The following is a 20,537-nucleotide window of genomic DNA, read 5'->3' as shown; positions in this document are numbered from 1 at the left end:
AAAGGGATCAACGTCTGTGATTTGGGAGCATTTTGGTTATTATATATTAATAGTATATATTAAATATTAATCACAATTATTAATCGCAATTATCATTTTGAAGCAAATAATCGCAATTATTATTTTTGGTCTTAATCGTGCAGCCCTAACATCGATTCCCAAAATGTGTCAAGTTTATCAAAATAGCCCGTTTATATATACTGTATGATTAGATTTTTTTTTTTCCCTCTTCTGTAGGCAGAACGTTAGCTGGTTACGTTAGTTACAGAGATACCTGCAGGGTTTGACAAAAATGTCGGAACAAATAGCTAAACAAGTTGTAAAATGATTTGGGGACCATTATCTTTAGCTAGCTATGTAGATAAAGTAATTAGCTTATTATATTGTTGTCTTAGCAGTTGTTAAAAGAGTGACTGAATGATGAACTGATTAGATTTTGGTGGTCAAAGTTCAAGGTCACTGTGACATGACAAAATGTGTTTTTGGCCTGATGAACACAATATCTCAAGAGAGGCTTAACTGAATTTGTTCATATTTGGGTAAAATGTCCAGTTGGACTCAAGGATTAACTGATTACATTGTGGGGGTCAAGGGTCACTGACCTCACAAAAGGTGTTTTTGGCCTGCTGAACACGATATCTCAAGAACGGCTTGACAGAATTTGTACATATTTGGCCAAAATGTCCAGTTGGACTTAATTAGATTAATTGGATTAGATTTTTCTATTCAAATGTCGAAGGTCAACTGAATGTTAACTGTAACTTGCATTGTTGGGCAGAGGCATTTAGCCGCTATGCGGTTTTTCTAGTTTCTTTATTTTATTTTTCTTCTTTGACTCTGAGCAACACAACTTGCGCTGAATACCGACACTCTGGCAGAATCCCACTCCTTCACTTTTAATTCAATCTGCGCTCTTCTGATAAAACGAGTGTTTACAGTTTCTACCACTCGGCAAAGACCAGCACATAACAAGAGGAGCAACTTGTCACAAAAAGCAAGGCTATTTTAGGTTTTAAGATGACCACATCACAATGTGAACCTATGGCTAGCTACTGCTATAACATCCACGATAATAAACTACGAGAACACTTGGAATAGGAGCCGACATAAAAGTTTACAATACTGTAGGCCTACATTATATATTATTTATCCCTCCTCACATTTATTGTGTTTAGCCTGCATTTCTAGGTCACTGGATGGTACTGAGTCAGTAGATAAAAAGAGATGAATCCCAGACGAAAACCTAATAGCTACTTCAACTGTATCAGCTGTAGTTTTAATGAGGCAGAAACACACTAGTTGAGGTAGCCTATCATGGTTTCGGCAGTCAAAAGATAACTCAAAACTCAAAGATAGAGGGAGTCAGATTCTGCCGGGGACTCCGAATTATTTGGCACAACACCCCGCCACCATAATTTCGAGTAGGAAATAAAGCTTGAATACAGTGCATACAATATATCTACCATGACTGACAATTTCTTGACCACACTAAAATCCTAGCCAGACATATTTTGTAGGAGTTGCAGCACCGGGGTTACCTACACGCAGACCACATGCCTGAATGTTTTTTTTTTTGAATAAATATTAAAATATGTATGGCCACTGTTTCACTAGTAACATAGTTAGTTACTATTAAATCAGCACTGTGCAAAGAACAAACAGAAAAAAAGCAGTAACAAGTAACACAATATACTGGTTTCAGTGTTGCTTATCAGGCTTACAAATGAATGAGACTTTATCACAGGAACACAAACCCTCAATTCCATTTGATGACCATCATCCATAAAGTCCATCATCCATGTCAGTAGGACCCCTGCATTAGGCGAATACCAAGCCAAAAGGGTCCTGTCTTTCAGGAGAATACTAGCTAGCTACAGTATTTGTGTACATTTATAACACCATCAGATACAAGATCCATTTCTCAGTAGACCCTGTTCCAATTTATGATATACAGGTAGGAAAGATGCACACTATGTGAGGAGTGTGTGAGCTGATAAGATACTGCATTGTCATTGTTGAAGCCCAATAAGCTCTTTAGAGTTTGTTCAAAAGAGGAAGTGTTCTGGTGGGGCGTTTGTTGGTTTCGAACACGAGAGCTACTTCTCACACAGTGCTGTTCAAATTCGACAACCTAAACAGCCTGGTGTTATTGTGTTACATGCTTGATTGACTTTCAGTCCATTCAGTGGCTCTGTGATGCCGTTCAATACCTGACAGCCATCTACTCAGCTAGACTGTACACAGTTCTTACTGTCATGTAGGATTTCCGACTCAACTGTTGAAAATGTATCTCTCGCCCTCTCTCCATCTTTGTTTCTTTCGCTCTCACTCCTTCTACCAGGTCAATGGAGAATGTGTTCCTTCCCTCCCCATCCGAGTACAACTTCTCCATCATGTACCCTTCCCCCACATCTCTCTCCTCCCCCACTGATCCCCCCCTTTGTCCCTCCTCCGTCACCTTCTTCCTCCTCCCCACCCTCTATGCCCTCCTCTTCATCACCGGTCTTCCAGGCAACGTCATCTCTCTCTGGGTGTTTCAGCGTTGCATCACCTCTCGGAGGCCCACCCATATCTACCTGTCCCACCTGAGTGTGTCCAACCTACTCCTCGTCCTCGCCACGCCCTTCCAGGCTGCCTACTACGCCCGGGGTCCTTTCTGGCCCTCCCAGGACCTCCTGTGCAAACTCCTCATCCACGGTGTCACACCCATCCTCCAAATCAACATCTATGTCGGGGTCTTCATCCTGACCTGGGTGGCGCTCAGCCGCTTGGCTGTCTTAATCCAGCACACTCACGCCAAGCGGCCCAGCGCCCTAACCACCCTGCTGCCCCAATCCTTCTTCTCCAGTCTGAGCAGGGTCAGCTTCGCCAGGGGGGTGTGTGGGCTGACGTGGGGGTTAGTGGTGGGTGCCATCGTTCCCGTGGCTGTGTACTACTCCGTCATTGAGATAGTGGATGTGAAAGGAGGAGGAGGTAGGAGGACAGTGTGTTATAACACAATGGTGGAGCTAGGGGGCAGTCTGTCTCGTGGGGCGATGGTGGCGGCTATCGTGCTCTTCTTTGCGTGTTTCCTGCTGGTGCTGATGTCATATGTGGCAGTTACGAGACACATCCGGCGCTCGCGCCGCAGCGCGGCCGTCTCCGACTCCCAGAGGCTGCTGAGAAAAGTGTTCCGGAACATCGTGGTCATCCAGGTCCTTACCTCATGAGACTTTCACAAGTATCAAGTATTTGTCAAGCCTCAAATTCAAGCAGTTTACTATTTTTCTCATTGATATGTTCCATTCTGTGACTCCTCCACCTCCACCTCTCCTATTCTACCCATTCCCTCTCCTCCTGTTATGACCATCCAGGTGGTTCTGGCGGTGTGTCTATTGCCTCACCACATCTTCAAGTCCATCTTTATCTCGCTGGTCCAGAACCAGTTCCAGGCTCACAACGGCGACGACTGCCACTCACTCTCTGCTCTCCTTGAGGTCAGTGTAACATTTTTATGAATGGTGTTGGTGGTCCGCTCCGCTTACATGCTCTGGGTGGAATACAGCATCATAGCGCTGAGGGGAATATCACAGTTATGCATTTGTACTTCCAGGTCAAGAACGTCCTGCTATGGCTGGCTGCTCTAAGGAGCTCCACTGACCCTGTGATGTACTTCCTGTTGGACAAGAGCTTCCAAAAGCACACCCTCAGCCTCCTCAGGCTCCGCCCACAGACAACCTGCCAATCATCTGGCTCAGAGGCAGGCCGGACCAATCTGATGACAGTGGGTCATACAGCACACACAGTGGAGTTGAGCAAGGGCAGTACTGTGTAGACCATAATATAATATAATATAATATAATATAATATAATATAATATAATATAATATAATATAATATAATATATAATATAATATAATATAATATAATATAATATAATATAATATAATATAATATAATATAATATAATATAATATAATATAATATAATATAATATAATATATAATATAGCTACCAGGCTTAGAGATGGGAGACCTATATTGCTGGAGTAGTGTGTGTGTTGGGTGTTATAGAGGCTCTGTGTCCATGCGTGTCTCTTCCTGTGTTCACACCACACGGCATCAGACGCTACTCAGCTGTCGCCTACAAAAGCGGTGAGCTGGTTATCGCATCAGTAAAATGCAAATGCGAAGTAAACTGCTGCCTCCGACTAGTGCTTCTAGCTTAGAATAATAGAATAATAGTATTAGTAAGGATATGTGTGAAAAATGGTCAAGATATCTATCACGTGTGTTATAAGGTGTTTCACGTATGGAATGCAATATGTAATATGTATGGGCTGTATGCAATAAAAAATGTATATCATATGTTTGGGCTATGACATGAGTGTGTATGGGGCATACTGTAATACTACAGTAGGTAGGGAGAGTTGAAGTTGAAGTGTGGCCTACCATGTAATATTATGTCATGTTATGTTGTTATGCTTTTATGTTATATTATGGTGTGTTATAAGTGTGTATTGTGTGTAATGCACTGTATGTGAATGAATGAATGTATGAATTAATGAATTCATTTTTATTTGTATGTGAAGTTGCCCAAGATGACCCATCCTTTATGGAATTATTTGACACTTTTTCTTTAAACAAACACAATTCTACCCATCATACTGTAGTACATACAGATACAGCACACACAAAGTAGCACTGTACTATAGGCCTATCTAAGAGCCACAACCACTGTGTGTGTGTGTGTTTGTCCAAGAGGGAGTTAGGGAGGGGAGCGTGCTCTACGAAGTGTGGCCTTGCAGATGGCAGTCCCCCAGGAGACCTTCCTTTAAAACAGAGGCAGACAGGCGAGAGAACCAGACACACTCCACTGTCCACACACACACACACACAAACCCACACACACACACACACACACACACACACACACACACACACACACACACACACACACACACACACACACACACACACACACACTTCAACCACCAAGCCTTGGGGAAGGGGGTGTACAGAGTGCCAGAGGTGCTGTACTGGGCTGCGCTATCTGAGCCTTTTTTTAGACTCTTTGTGAACTCCCGAGATAGAGGCAGGAAGTGTGCACAGCTCAACAGCAGAGTAAGAGCTAGTACAGCTCTGTTATGACCCAGCTCAACAGCAGAGTAAGAGCAAGTACAGCTCTGTTATGGCACAGCTCAACAGCAGAGTAAGAGCTAGTACAGCTCTGTTATGGCCCGGCTCAACAGTAGAGTAAGAGCTAGTACAGCTCTGTTATGGCCCAGCTCAACAGCAGAGTAAGAGCTACAGTAGTACAGCTCTGTTATGGCTCAGCTCAACAGCAGAGTAAGAGCTGGTACAGCTCTGTTATGACCCAGCTCAACAGCAGAGTAAGAGCTAGTACAGCTCTGTTATGACCCAGCTCAACAGCAGAGTAAGAGCTAGTACAGCTCTGTTATGACCCAGCTCAACAGCAGAGTAAGAGCTAGTACAGCTCTGTTATGGCCCGGCTCAACAGCAGAGTAAGAGCTAGTACAGCTGTGGTATGACCCAGCTCAACAGCAGAGTAAGAGCTAGTACAGCTCTGTTATGGCCCAGCTCAACAGCAGAGTAAGAGCTAGTACAGCTCTGTTATGGCCCAGCTCAACAGCAGAGTAAGAGCTAGTACAGCTCTGTTATGACCCGGCTCAACAGCAGAGTAAGAGCTAGTACAGCTCTGTTATGGCCCAGCTCAACAGCAGAGTAAGAGCTAGTACAGCTCTGTTATGACCCAGCTCAACAGCAGAGTAAGAGCTAGTACAGCTCTGTTATGACCCAGCTCAACAGCAGAGTAAGAGCTAGTACAGCTCTGTTATTGCCCGGCTCAACAGCAGAGTAAGAGCTAGTACAGCTCTGTTATTGCCCGGCTCAACAGCAGAGTAAGAGCTAGTACAGCTCTGTTATGACCCGGCTCTGCAGCAGACCTGTCTCTGGTGACACCCACTTCTGTGCAATGGGAATAGTACCAAGTATATGACTATTCTGAAACTCATGAAACGGAAGTGTAATCAGCAACAGGCACTAATGCTGCTTATTAGAGTGGTGTATTACATTGCAATCTATCTTTAAACAATATTACATCACATTAGTTGGCTTGGGATAACATTAGTAGATGGCAACACTGTGAGGCAGTTCTCATTAATTCCACTATGATTGACAAAACATTTTTTTCTCCATATTACAAAACGTGGGTTTCGAAAAATAAACTTTGTAAGACAAAGTCAGGCATGGTCGATTAATGAAAATGCAACCAATCAGGTTTCTGCTAACATAGTGGCCAACCAGAGTGTCACAGATAAAAGCGCTATGGTTCTTTGGTGAGTGTTATTTAAAATGCTTATGGGTTATGCAGTTTGATGTGTTAAATGTGTGTTTTATCATTCACTCTACTGAACTGGCTAATGTCTGGCAAACAGGTTGCACTCCAAGCAGTTTCTTCCGCTGAGGGATGTGGTCTGGTTGGTAGTGGGTGGTTCACTCTCTGTACTCAATTTGGCTAATAAAGAAACTGACAAAATCTGTTGCAACCCTTAAATTACCTTTTATTAGACATGACAATGTCTAATAAAAGTGTGTGTGTGTGTGTATGTGTGTGTGTGTGTGTGTGTGTGTGTGTGTGTGTGTGTGTGTGATAGAGGCAAGGTTCTCCCGTGAGACATTATCAGTTCCAGTGGTTGCGCGCTGTGTTATGGGAGGTCAACTGAGACATAACGGTGGTGTGACGGTTCATTAGCTTATCTGTGGTGAGCTCTCTCACACACTTGACACAATTTACAACACGGTCATTTAGCACTTTCACCCAAAGCAACTACAATATTTTTTAGCTAATGCTGGGGTTACGTATACTACCTTGCTCAAGGGCACAATGGTAGGCAATGATTGTCAAGTGGCCTGGCCAAATGGCCAACAATACAAGTATGCTCTAATCACTGAGCTACTTACCGCCCACACACACACACACACACACACTAGAGGTCTGCATCCCGGCAAGAATAATTGGGGCTCGGGCCAGGCCGGGTTGCACGCAGTTCGGCGGGAAGGTGAGCGAGAAGAGCAGTGACAGTATCAGCCATGGAAAGCAGAAAATAGCAAAGGGAGTGCTTCTAAAAATCCCAAATGAGACTGGGAAGTACGCACTTTGACCTGTTCGTGAGTAGTACGAGTTCTGATTTATTATTATAGGATATTTGCTGATTTTTGGGGCCGCTGTCACTGTTTGCTGTTTTTTTTTTGCCTATAGGACGTGCGTAAAATACTGCGCTGTGCGCTCCATCAATAGGTCGTTGTTTGCTGTGACTGCTGATTCTTGTGTTATTACTGTTTTTTGATACTTGCTCTTATAAAGTTGTTTGCAGATGTGGGGCTGCTGCTGCCCTTCTGCTGAGCTTCAAGGCCTGTATGGCTTGTGTGTAAAGTTGTGACTGAGTAGCTATTTGTGTCGTGTGTGTGTGTGTCAATTAGTAGGAAGATTCAAGATAGCCTTCAATAAGTTTTCAACTTTTGATTGGCCTGGTTAATTAATTTCCTCCCCATATTCGCAAAGCAACAACGCAAAGCTTTATGCAATTGCAGCATATCCCGCCCTGTGTCTGTGGAACATTAGCCTGTGTTTGTATAGTAAATCAAAAATAAATAAAAAAAGTCAGTTTAGCCCATGCTGATGCTGTTTGTGTCTTTCAGCACTATGTCTGATATCTTATATCAGTCAAGAATATAATATTTCTGGTTTTGACTTGGGCTCAGGCTTCACATGTTGCATTACAGTTGGGCTTATTGTCGGGCTGGGCCTGAACGATGGACTCGGGCTGGGAACGGGCTTACTTTTGAGGCCCGTGCAGACCCCTAATGCACACACACACACAAACATATACACACAAACACGCATACAGCGCTGTGTAGAATTCTATGGGCAGGACTACCAGTGCAGGGCAACACCAGTCTACCTTGTCAGACCGGCTGACTATTTCCAATAGGGGAATAACGGTCTCGTTCTCTTCCCTATAGCCTCCCTCCATCTATTCATTCATATGAACAAAGACATTTCATCCATACTGACATCTCCACAACTGCCTGGGCCTCTAGAGACACTATACCACAAACACAGATACAGATCTATGAAATGCTGGGTGCAGATTAGGACTCAGACTGTGTGTATGTGTGTGTGTTGTCTGTGTGGATGTGTGGTGTGTGTTCCAGATAAGACGCACGCACGCACGCACGCACGCACGTGCACACGCGCACACAAAATCATCATCTGAGGTCTTTGATGAGGCTGGGGATGACGACGGAGATAAGCAGGGCGTTCTAATTTATGAGTCTCAGGATTCAAATGAATTCAATGACTTTGACTTTCACGCTTGGAGGGACACCGTATGCTGACTGATCCATATTCAACAAGCACAGGTTTGCTCCACGTGTTGGTCTGTGAGGGTGAGAGCGTTTATCAGCGTGTATGCCGTGTGTGTATGCTGTGTTTGTGTGTGTGTGTGTCTGTGTGTGTGTGTGTGCGCGTGTCACACAGAGAGCATAAATCACACGCAGGACATCAGATACTGCAGGAGAGAAACAGCAGACAGGACACAGCCACATGTAGCAGCAGAGATAGTGGAACTGAATGCCACCCTCTACCAAGGGGGAACAGACAGACAGATAGAGGTTATAGATCTGAGTCATGCTCTGAGACGCTGATAACACAACCAGGCTAAAACTCTCACTGGAAGACGGTCACAAGCTACGGGCCTGGTTCCCGGGTCCAGTCTAGTCCTAGACTAAGGCTACTGATGCTGGGAACACGTCGCTGAGATATTTAAAGTACTTCCTGTTACAACCACAGCATGCGTCACTGCTGGTGCAAAAGAGCCGTCTCTATTAGTAACTGAAACCAAACTACCTCACAGTAGCTGTTGCTATCTATACCCAGATAGTACTGTATGTTCAGACCTCAGAAATGTCTTGATTCCGGCTACAGCCAAGCACACTCTGAGGGAGCTGCTGGTGAAAACAGCCATTCAAAGACTCTCAGGCACCAGCTGTGGTGTAAATATCCTGTTGTGATAATAACTGGGACACAGGAGGCATCAAAGCGTTGGCGAGCCCAGCAAACATCCACTCTTGTTTGCTTCCAGCTCAGCTCCTGAACTGACTTTTCCCTTGCAAAATCGGCTTGCTCTTTCCAGTGAGGGAATGCAATCTGCCATCTCCCCAGTGGATGTTTACTTTCTGTGACGCAATCCTATGCTTCTGTCGATGGCCGTCGGTCGAAAATCATGTTGCAGTGATATCGGTGCAAATTTGAGGCGGGTTCAGCTGATGTGAACTCTTTGGACGCCCCTTGCTCTATGCTTATACTGTCACGCCTGTGCACTGCTGGCGTGCTGATTGGCTGTGAGAGATAAGTGACGTCATTCTGTCACCCACAGTCCCGTGTCCTCCCCCCACCGCCAGAAGGGACTGTTCAGTTCTCCTCGCTCCTATGGGCGGGAATTACACAGGCCCTGCTGGGACAGGTGCTCTAGGAGAGAAGGAGAGTTGAAGGGGGGTGAGAGAGCGAGAGAGAGAGAGAGAGAGAGGGGGGGGGGGGGGGGGGCTCACTTTGACGTCTCGATGGATGACATTGTTGTCGTGGCAGTAGCGTAGCGCCTCCAGGATCTGTCTCATGTAGTGACTGGAAGAGGAGAGAGAGAGAGAGAGTCACATCGGGCTAGAGCTAGCGCTGTTCTCTCATTGTCTTGTGCAGCGGGAGTTGGAGGGAATGTCTGGTAGCAGCTCTGAACGGGTCGTCACGTCAGCAGCCTGGTGCTTCTCTCACCTGGCCACCGCTTCACTGTAGACGAAGCCAGCATCGGCCCTCTTCACAATCTCAAAACACAGGTCCGCTCCATCCATACTGCAGGAGTGAGAGAGATGGATAGAGAGAGAGAAAGAGAGAGAGAGAAGGGTTGAAGTCAGTTTGGCAAAAAGGTCAGTCTAGAAACCTGAAATGCATAAGGTGCAGAGATTACCCTTATTAAACTTTGTGTGGTGGGAGGAATCTGAAAATATACTATTTATTCACTATAATTAATTAAAGATTTTATATAGATTTTATAGTTATTTATTTTCTGTGCTATTTTCTGTGCTACTGCAACTACTGTACTTTCAAACCATGGACTCTTGACGCTCTCCTCTCTTTCCATCACATCCCCCCTGTCCTCCTGTCCCTCTATCTCTACCTGCATCCCTCCATCCCTCTCCCTCCTTCCTCTAGTTAGCATGTGAACCTCAGAGTGGAGTGACTGGGAGACCAGGAGACACATCCATCATCACCCATCTTTATCCAAAGTTATATTTCTGGTCCTGGCCTAGCTGACATCTATCTATCCAACCCCCTCTGGTGTGTGTGTGTGTGTGTGTGTGTCTCTGTGTGTCTGTGTGTGTCTGTGTGCGTGCATGCATGCATGTGTGTGTGTGTGCATGCATGTGTGTGTGTGTGTGTGTGCGCCTGTGCGTGTGCGCTTGCCAAAACAATGGAGACCCCTCAAACAGAGATGTGCTTGCCTCTCCTTTGCAAGTCCTCCCTCAAATTCAGAGAGGCGTGTGACTGAGATGTGACAACGCCCAGAGACTCTAGTGATGTCTGATAAGACTTTTAACTGATAGAATTAGTTCTGGAGGAGCGGATGAGGGGCGACAGAGAGGGATGAGGACTGGAGCGCTGCTTTAATGACCAGGGGGAAGGAGTGTTGGAATTCCTTACCTCATCACTGCCTCTTTGTATTCCACACTGATCTCTCTCTCTCTCTCTCTCTCTCTCTCTCTCTCCCCCATCTCAATGTTCGGCTAACAAGGCTGCATGTGGGCCAACAACACAGAGACTTCTCTCTTTTCACTTCCTCAACTCCAGCTCTCAGATCTCTCTCATGTGTGTGCGCTACTGGACTGGGTACCGAAGTCCAGTCCCCGCTTGGTACATCGACTGAATCACAGCGATACCAAGCAGAACCGAAACATGGCCCAAGAAATCTGTACCGATTGTCTGTTCTTTTGGATAAAATACAATAAGAGAATGTTCTAAAGAAAGAACCCTACTGTCCAAAAGCAGCAGTTCAGGTTACTCTACAGCATGTGACCTGATGTCGGATTTGCTCGCCTACCCGACACGTGCATATATCAAGAAACATTCACCTGCAGCAACACCCCCGTCACCATCTAGCATGCTTCTTCTTAGCATGCCGCCGCCCACAAATTGATGCTGATGGGGACATTATCGTCATGTATTTTTAGCTAGCTAACTAACCAAGTCATGTCTGTTGTTTAGCTCAGTGGTTCCCAAAGTGGGGTTCTCGAGACAGGGTTGGGGGGTCGTGAGAGGATGAGGGTGGGGGTCTCAAGATCATAAAAACCATTCAAAATTGCCCATTTCCAGAATGTGTGAAATAGAAAAAATTTTAAATAGACTATTTTAGCTATAGTTGTTAAGAAAGGTAAAAATTGTATTTACATTTAAAATTAAACAATGCAGTTTTTTTTTATATCATCATCTTACCGATTTTCTTTGTCCCCATGTGACCCCCAAGGTGATTAGCAAAAACCCCCAAGCAGAGTGACCCCCCCCCCCCAATCTCATTAGGTAAGTTTAACGTGTTTGTGCAGCAGTGACGTATCCTTATTATACTGAGCTCTCTCATTCTCCCTCTGTCTCAGTAACATTAAAGGCGTCAATTCTGAGTGTTGAATCTTCTCATCAAATTGAACTTGTTTTCCAAGGAAAGCGGAATAAGCTGTGATGACAGCAGTCAGTATGGCCTAGAGTGCACAGCTCAGCTTGACTCCCAACTGAAATCACACGTGTGGTAACTGCTACTTCCTTTTTCAATACTGCGGCCGCCTCTGGCCAGATACAGGTTGGTTCGCCATTTTAATGTATTCATTTATAAGGAATATAAAGTAAGTATTTTTATTTTATTTTAAATTTAACAGAAAAATACTATAATTAATACGAAAAATTATAAATTTTCAAAGTATGGGCACCACTAGCACTTTTGGGAGTGGGCCAGACCCCCTAAGGCCCGCCCATAGCCACAGCTATGAGGCTGCCGCTTTTGTGTTTTGTTGTCGTTATGCCCACGTTTGAATAGGCTAGGCCTATTAGTGCACAAACCTTTGCATGCTTCAACCACCTCTGGGTATAATGGGGGTGACGAGTCTCTAGCACCGTTATTTTGGGGGTCGGGGGCTGAAAAGTTTGGGAACCCCTGGTTTAGCTGATGTTAGTTGATCGAGGTGATGATATAGGAAGCAAAAAACTTACAATTCGAAGACCATATAGAGCATGCCGTCTGAGCTGTATGTCTCCAGCAGCTCTACGATGTGAGGGTGCTTCAGCATGTGGCAGATGCTGGCTTCTCTCTTCAGATCTGGAGACAGACACACAAACACACATGTAAGGCAACAAAGCGTGTCAAGATGGACAAGAGAGGGTCTGCCCTACAGTACTTAGTTTTTTTGAAGTATTTTCATGAAATGAGAAATAGAACAGTACAGACCGGCAGAGTTAGATCAATACATATGCTTCTTCACTGAAACAACCAGTCCATCTTTTCATCACAGTGATGATAGTAAGAGATTGATCGTATGCGTCTTAATGGAGAAAATACAAACATATGCAGAGAGAAAGATAGATAACATAGCAGATGTCACCAGAGAGAGGGAAAGAGAGAGAGAGAGAGAGAGTTTCAGACAGACTGATGTGTAGAATAGCTGAACAATCAATATTCTGACACTTTCGCTGGGATGCAAATGGAGAAATTGCTCTGTCACCCTAAAGAGGATGGATTGAAAGTATGAACTCTCAAGTCTCTATGTGCCTGTTTCTATAGCAACTCTTCTATCAGTTAGAATAGTGAACCCAACCAGGCCTGCATCATAGAAGAGTGAACATACAGTATCTACATCTATTAGTTTACATGCAGTGTTTCTCCTACCATTGCCTTGCCTTTTTTTTTTGATTTCCGAAACTATCTTTATTAAAGGTATATTCTGGAATTTTTGAACTAGGGCCTCATTTTCTTTCTTCTTTTTTTTTCTTTTTTTTTAGCTAGCGGTCATTTTCTGACTGGGAGTAAGAGATGATGAAATTCAAATATTTTCTGCTACTGTTGCTAGCTACATAAGTAATGCAACCAGTTCAGTCTGTCTTCTGATGCTAGTAACTATGTAGGCTAACATTAGCTATGTGTTGTGGACTAAATGGCATTGCATTCAAGTTACAGTAGTTCACATTTTTCCCATTTAGGCTTATGTTATGCATTTTCAGTAATGCTTTTGCAAATTATTTTCAGGTGTTCAGCATTCACACACATTTTCTGCAGGATTTTTTTTTCTAGTAATGTATTTATGTGTTGTAAATAAATGTTTTATAATAAATATTTTATACTTAAATATGTATTTACCTAAATTATGTGCATGTCGTTTAATTCACCCCCCACCTGAAAAAAATCCTAGGAGAACATAGTAGGCTACAGTCCACATGTAGTCTACAAAAGTAATAACAGCAGCAGCAGTAGTAGCAGCATTAGTAGCAGTAGTAGTAGAAGTGGTAGAAGTAGTAGTAGTAGCAGTAGCAGCAGTAGTAGTAGAAGTGGTAGAAGTAGCGCTAGTAGTATTGTGAGTATGAAAGGTCTACTGATCCACTCAACTCTGCAGTTCCACCAGTGGAGGGATCTGTGCCTAACTACATCTATACTGTCTGTGTGAGAATTGAGAAGTATGGATCATGATCATGACCACCACCACCACCATCATCATCATCATCATCATCATTCTTTCCTTGGGTCCAGTGTAAATAACTCCCCCCTCCTTCCTTTCATCTCTGACCCAGTTGGCAAACAGACCAAGGGAAATACCTCCAGCCTTTTACACCACAGGAGATCATTTCCCTGAACTACACCTGTCACTAGTCATTTAGCACATGCTTTTATCCAAAGCGACTAACAATAATTGCATTTAACATAGGAAAGCCAATGTACTACTACTTGCCAGAACTCACAAGTGCATCTCCTTTCTAAAACAAGTGACTAAAAGCATGATCTAGTGCTGAAGGCAAAGTGCAAGAAAAGCAATCTAAAACACAATATGTGTTAAGAGGGTGGATCATTGTAGTACTTCTTGAAGAGATGAGTTTTGAACCTGTGGCGAAAGACGGGCAGCGTGTGTTCATAACTGAGTCTTATCTCAGCGCACGCGCGCACACACAGATCATATCAAACTTTATTTGTATAGCGCATTTCTTACACAGAGGTGCTTTACAGAGAGCAATCGGGTCCCACCCCTACATATTCCAGAGGGAAGCAAAAAAACAGTTTCAACCAGGGCCATAAAAGTGAGCTGTAAAATTTATTTCCTGACCTCTCTCAACGAGACGATCGAGCAAGCTCCTGGAAAATTTTTGTCTAAGAGCTTTGGCTAAGAACATGTACACACACACACACACACACACACACACACACACACACAAATACGAACACAAATTTCCCCCATACTGTGGTATAAGGTTGTCAGACCGCACAGACAGTCTCTCTCTTTTTGCGCGTGGCTGTAAGCCAGCGCACCAAGGATAGCAAATGTCCGGTTGTCACTCCCTTCCTCCGTCGTGTTGTTGACCTGCAGTTCTATGTTGCTACCACAAGAGGCAGTGGTCCCAGAACATCAAAACAAAAACACTATGACACCGCACATTTTCCAGATCCTCGGTGGTCTAGTTATGGCTACTGTGGGGCTACACTGTCCCCGACTGGCTCTGTTCCGAGGGGGCGGAGTCTCGCCACCACGCCATTCACCCCACAACTCAGCCCGAGTGGGCTAGAGACACACTTGTCTTCACCGGTGGGGGCAGGTGGGTAGCCCAGAGAGGGGTCCACAGCCTCCGACCCAATATAACGCGAGGGGGCGGAGTCTTGCCACCACGCCACTGTCCACGCCACAGACGCCACAAATCAGCCCCTGAGAGGGCTAGAGAAACAGTCTTCATCGGTGGGGGCAGGTGGGTAGCCCGGAAAGGGCTCCACTGCCCCTGACCCAATATGCACCGAGGGGGTGGAATCTCGCTACCACGCCACAGACCCCACAACTCAGCCCTTGAGTGGGCTATAGACACAGGGTCTTCACTGGTGGGGGCAGGTGGGTGGCCCGGAGAGAGGTACACTGTCCATGACCAGCTCTGCCCAGAAGTAACTGCACTACACCCGAACCGCTCTGAGCCGAGGGGGCGGAGTCTCACCACCACACCACTATCCATGCTATGGACCCTACAACTCAGCCCCTGAGTGGGCTAGAGACACACGGTTTTCACCAGTGGGTGCATGGCCAGAAGTAACTGGACTAACCCTGAACTGCTCTGACCTGAGGGGGTGGAGTCTCGCCACCACACCACTATCCACGCTACAGACCCCACAACTCAGCCCCTGAGTGGTCTTGTGGGTGCATGGAGAGCGCCCGGAGGGCTCTGCACTGCCCCTGACCCATTCTGTCCCAAGGGGGCGGAGTCTCACCACCACTCCACTATCCATGCCACGGACCCCACGTCTCAGCCCGAGTGGGGTAGAGATACAGGGTCTTCACCCCTGGGTGCAGGTCGGTGTCTCGGAGAGGTCTAATTGCTTAAAACATCATCCTTTTGCCATTCTACTTAATATGCATGCTCTCTAAGGGTCAGTAAGCAGAATTTAAACAACTTGCTCATCTTTTAAGCTATAGGCTCAGTTCAAAGCTTAAACTACTCAGTAGGGCTGCTCGATTATGGCAAAAATCATAATCACGATTATTTTGATTGATATTGAGATCACGATTATTTAACACGATTATTCATTGATTTTTTTTTTTTTATAAAACGTTTTAACATTTTCTTAAAGGACAATGCTCGTTTTTGACAACCTGGACCTTATTTACAACATATTATAAGACGTTTGACTCCCCGAGATCACTTTGGTGTAGTTCGGAGGCATGTAGAAGAAATTTAAAATCCAGCGCGAGCCAGTATATCCATGTAATGGCGGTGGTCGGGGCACTTAGAATGCAGTTTCTAAAAATCTATTTTCTGCCGCGAAACGGTTGTTTTCATCAATGTCTTGATGAATCGCTAGTTGTGCTTACATAGAGCATAGGCCTGTTGTGGTTTTCACATGCCATGATCTTTAGAAACGTCTTTTGAAACGAAATAGCTTCCTCACTTGCTCCAGCACGCATTCGCACAGCGCGCAATCGTTGCTCCAGCACGCTGTGCGCATGCGTGCTGGAGCAAGCTATTTCGTGTCTAAAGACGTTTCTAAAGATCATATTACAGAGGCATGTGAAAAACAACATAACAGGCCTATGCTCTATGTAAGCACAACTAGTGATTCATCAAGACAGATTGATGTAAACAACCGTTTCGCGGCAGAAATTAGATTTTTAGAAACTGCATTCTAAGTGCCCCGACCACCGGCATTACATGGATATACTGGCTCGCGCTGGATTTTAAATTTCTTCTACATGCCTCCGAACTTTAGCGGCAGTGGCTAGTTGCAAAACTAGAATGGAGAAGTAAGACGCCTCCTTCCCTCCACTAGTCTGGGGGTCCACCTTGGGCAAGTGGTAGTACCCCCTAGCCCCCCTACCTGGGGTTACAGGAAAAAACCCTGATGACAGAACACCAAAAAGGAAGAGAGACCCGGCCCGGAGGAAGCCCGGGGCCCTCGTCTGGAGCCAGGCCCAGACGGAGGGCCCGCATGCGAGCGCCTGGTGGCCGGGCTTACCATGGAGCCCGGCCGGGCCCAGCCCGAATAAGCAACGTGGAAGCACCATCTCCTCCTCCATCGTCCCGTGGACCCACCACCCGCGGGAGGAATTGTCGGGGTCGGGTGCGCTGCCAACTAGGTGGCGGTGAAGGCGGGGGGCACCGACGGACCAGACCCGGGCGGCAAAGGCTGGCTCTGGGGACATGGAACGTGACCTCGCTGGGGGGGAAGGAGCCGGAGCTTGTGAGGGAGGTGGAGCGATACCAATTACACCTGGTGGGGCTAACCTCCACGCACAGCACCGGCGCCGGAACCAAACTCCTGGATAGGGGTTGGACCCTGTTCTTCTCCGGAGTTGCTCACGGTATGAGGCGTAAGGCAGGTGTGGCTATACTAGCTAGCCCCCAGCTGAGCGCCTCTGTGCTGGAGTTCACCCCAGTGGACGAGAGGGTCGCCTCCCTGCGCCTTAGGACTGTGGGGGGGGGGACTCTGACTGTGGTTTGTGCTTATGCACCGAACAGCAGTTCAGAGTACTCAGCCTTCCTGCAGACCCTGAGTGGAGTCCTTTTGGGGGCTCCTGCAGGGGACTCCAGTGTCCTACTGGGGGACTTCAATGCACACGTAGGCAATGATGGAGAAACTTGGAGGGGCGTGATTGGGAGGCATGGCCACCACGATCTGAACCCGAGTGGTGTTTTGTTGTTGGACTTCTGTGCTAGTCACGGTTTGTCCATAACAAACACCATGTTCGAACACAAGGATGCCCACAAGTACACCTGGCATCAGAACACCTTAGGCCGAAGGTCGATGATCGATTTCGTTATCGTATCATCTGATCTGAGGCCATGCGTTTTGGACACTCGGGTAAAGAGAGGGGCAGAGCTGTCCACTGATCACCATCTGGTGGTGAGCTGGTTTCGATGGCGGGGGAAACTTCTGGACAGACCTGGAAACCCAAGCGTGTAGTGAGGGTGAACTGGGAACGTCTGGAGGAAGAGCCTGTCCGGAGAGATTTCAATTGCCACCTCCGGCGGAGCTTCTCAGGCATCCCTGTGGAGGTTGGGGACATCGAGCATGAGTGGTCGGTGTTCAAAGCCTCCATTGCTGAAGCTGCGGCTGGGAGCTGTGGCCTGAGGGCCATAGGTACCTCAAGGGGCGGTAACCCTCGGACACCGTGGTGGACAGCGGTGGTGAGGGAAGCCGTCCTACTGAAGAAGGAGGCCTTCCGGGTTATGTTAGCCCGGGAGACCCCAGAAACAGTTGCAGGGTATCGACTGGCCCGGAGGGCTGCGGCTTCGGCCGTGACCAAGGCAAAGCAGCGGGTGTGGGAGGAGTTCGGAGAAACCATGGAGAAGGACTTTCGGTCGGCACCAAAGTGTTTCTGGAAGACCATCAGACACCTCAGGAAGGGAAAGCGGGGGACCATCCAAGCTGTATACAGCAAGGAGGGGACACTGCTGACCTCAACTGAGGAGGTTGTTGAGCGTTGGAAGGAGCACTTTGAGGGACTCCTGAACCCGACTAATCCACCCTCTACGATCGAGGCAGAGCCGGAAGATGATGGGGGGTCGTCAATGTCCTTGGAGGAGGTCACTGAGGTAGTCAAACAACTCCACAGTGGCAGAGCCCCAGGGACTGATGAGATCCGTCCAGAAATGCTGAAGGCGCTGGGTGTAGAGGGGCTGTCTTGGTTGACACGCCTCTGTAACATTGCGTGGAAGTCTGGGTCAGTGCCGAAGGAGTGGCAGACTGGGGTGGTGGTCCCAATATTCAAAAAAGGGGACCAGAGGGTGTGTGCGAATTATAGAGGCATCACATTACTCAGCCTCCCAGGGAAAGTTTACTCCAAGGTGCTGGAAAGGAGGGTCCGGCTGATAGTCGAACCTCAGATCGAAGAGGAACAATGCGGATTTCGTCCTGGTCGTGGAACTACCGACCAGCTCTTCACTCTCGCAAGGATCTTGGAGGGGGCTTGGGAGTTTGCCCAACCTGTCTACATGTGTTTTGTGGACTTGGAGAAGGCTTACGACCGGGTTCCTCGAGAGGTCTTGTGGAGGGTTATGCGGGAGTATGGGGTGAGGGGGTCCCTACTTAGGGCCATCCAATCCCTGTACACCCAGAGCGAGAGCTGTGTCCGGGTCCTCGGCAGTAAGTCGTCTTGCTTTCCGGTGGATGTTGGCCTCCGCCAGGGCTGCGCTTTGTCACCAATCCTGTTTGTGATTTTCATGGACAGGATATCGTGGCGTAGCCGGGGGGAGGTGGGTTTGCAGTTCGGTGAGCTGGGGATCACGTCACTGCTTTTTGCAGATGATGTGGTCCTGATGGCATCAGCTGCCTGCGACCTCCAGCACTCTCTGGATAGGTTCGCAACTGAGTGTGAAGCGGCTGGGATGAGAATAAGCACTTCTAAATCGGAGGCCATGGTTCTCAGCAGGAAACCGGTGGCCTGTCCGCTCCGAGTAGGAAATGAGTCCTTACCCCAAGTGAAGGAGTTCAAGTATCTGGGGGTCTTGTTCACGAGTGAGGGAACCATGGAGAGGGAGTTTGGCCGGAGAATCGGAGCAGCTGGTGCGGTTCTGCAGTCGCTTTACCACACTGTTGTGACGAAAAGAGAGCTGAGCCAAAAGGCAAAGCTCTCGATCTACCGGTCTATCTTCGTCCCCACCCTCACCTATGGTCATGAAGGATGGGTCATGACCGAAAGAACGAGATCACGGATACAAGCGGCCGAAATGAGTTTTCTCCGGAGGGTGGCTGGGGTCTCCCTGAGAGATCGGGTGAGAAGTTCAGTCATCCGGGAGAGACTCGGAGTAGAGCCGCTGCTCCTTTGCGTCGAAAGGAGCCAGTTGAGGTGGTTCGGGCATCTAGTGAGGATGCCTCCTGGGCGCCTCCCTAGGGAGGTGTTCCAGGCGTGTCCGGCTGGGAGGAGGCCGCGGGGTAGACCCAGGACTAGGTGGCGGGACTACATCTCCGCACTGGCCTGTGAGCGGCTAAAGATTCCCCAGGCAGAGCTGGTTGATGCTGCTAGGGAAAGGGATGTCTGGGGCCCCCTGCTGGAGCTGCTGCCTCCGCGACCCGACCCTGGATAAGCGGATGAAGATGATGCCTCCGAACTACACCAAAGTGATCTCGGTGAGTCAAAAGTCTTATAATATGTCGTAAATAAGGTCCAGGTTGTCAAAAACGAGCATTGTCCTTTAACATATCAAATTATACATTGACTTTGATAACAATTAATTTATTAAATGTTGACTGGCTTTTCTTTTTAACAATGTTCTTTGGATTAGATACATTTCTCCCATGGGAGACAAATTGTGAATCTTGACCTTGATAAATAAATAAAAGTGCCAAAACTGATAAATAAAGAAGCTTCAAAGCCCCGCCACCACCACAGAAGAAGACTACCTCGGAAAAATAATTTCACTATGACAGAACGCGTCTAAATAAGTTATTTAATGGTAGCGCCGAGGCTTCAAAACCCAGCATTTGTTAAAATAGACCCTTTTGCTTAGGTAAGTGAAGTTTCATGTTTATATGACCTCTCCTAAATAGGCCGACACCGATTTATTTTGACGGCAAAGTGAATGGACCGACAAAGGACTGTTGTCTGGCATGAACGAGCGGAATGCGACAACGGGACTGAGAAGGGCTACTTTGAGGGGCAGCTACGACTGCGTAGCAAATTTTACACACCGTGTCAACTTGGTCCAAATCTGTCTCCGCGAACCCATAGTGTTTCCACACCACTGACGTGGTTTTAGTTCTC

General features: G+C 46.9%; 2 protein-coding genes across 13 annotated transcripts in view; one reads left to right on the top strand and one right to left on the bottom strand.

The window, feature by feature from the left end:
* caska (calcium/calmodulin-dependent serine protein kinase a) overlaps window positions 1-20,537 on the bottom strand; it is a 105,936-nt gene that overhangs the window by 44,827 nt on the left and 40,572 nt on the right. For all 12 annotated transcript variants that reach the window (XM_084451962.1, XM_084451967.1, XM_084451970.1 and 9 more), the window contains exons 3-5: window positions 12,310-12,415; window positions 9,829-9,906; window positions 9,612-9,684 (exon numbers count right to left, since the gene is read on the bottom strand). In XM_084451962.1, the coding sequence (XP_084308088.1) occupies window positions 9,612-9,684; window positions 9,829-9,906; window positions 12,310-12,415 (257 nt within the window). The remainder of the gene's footprint in view (window positions 1-9,611; window positions 9,685-9,828; window positions 9,907-12,309; window positions 12,416-20,537) is intronic.
* gpr82 (G protein-coupled receptor 82) lies at window positions 2,346-3,814 on the top strand (the record flags this gene model as incomplete). The annotated part of the gene is made up of 3 exons (XM_084451512.1): window positions 2,346-3,194; window positions 3,354-3,476; window positions 3,593-3,814. The coding sequence occupies 3 exons, from the start codon at window positions 2,346-2,348 to the stop codon at window positions 3,812-3,814; spliced, it is 1,194 nt and encodes a 397-aa protein (XP_084307638.1).

Source organism: Borostomias antarcticus (genome assembly GCF_949987555.1).
Source record: "Borostomias antarcticus genome assembly, chromosome: 17".
NCBI lineage: Eukaryota > Metazoa > Chordata > Actinopteri > Stomiiformes > Stomiidae > Borostomias > Borostomias antarcticus.
The sequence above is the reverse complement of the archived record's forward strand: the minus strand, read 5'-3'. Positions and strand labels throughout refer to the sequence as shown.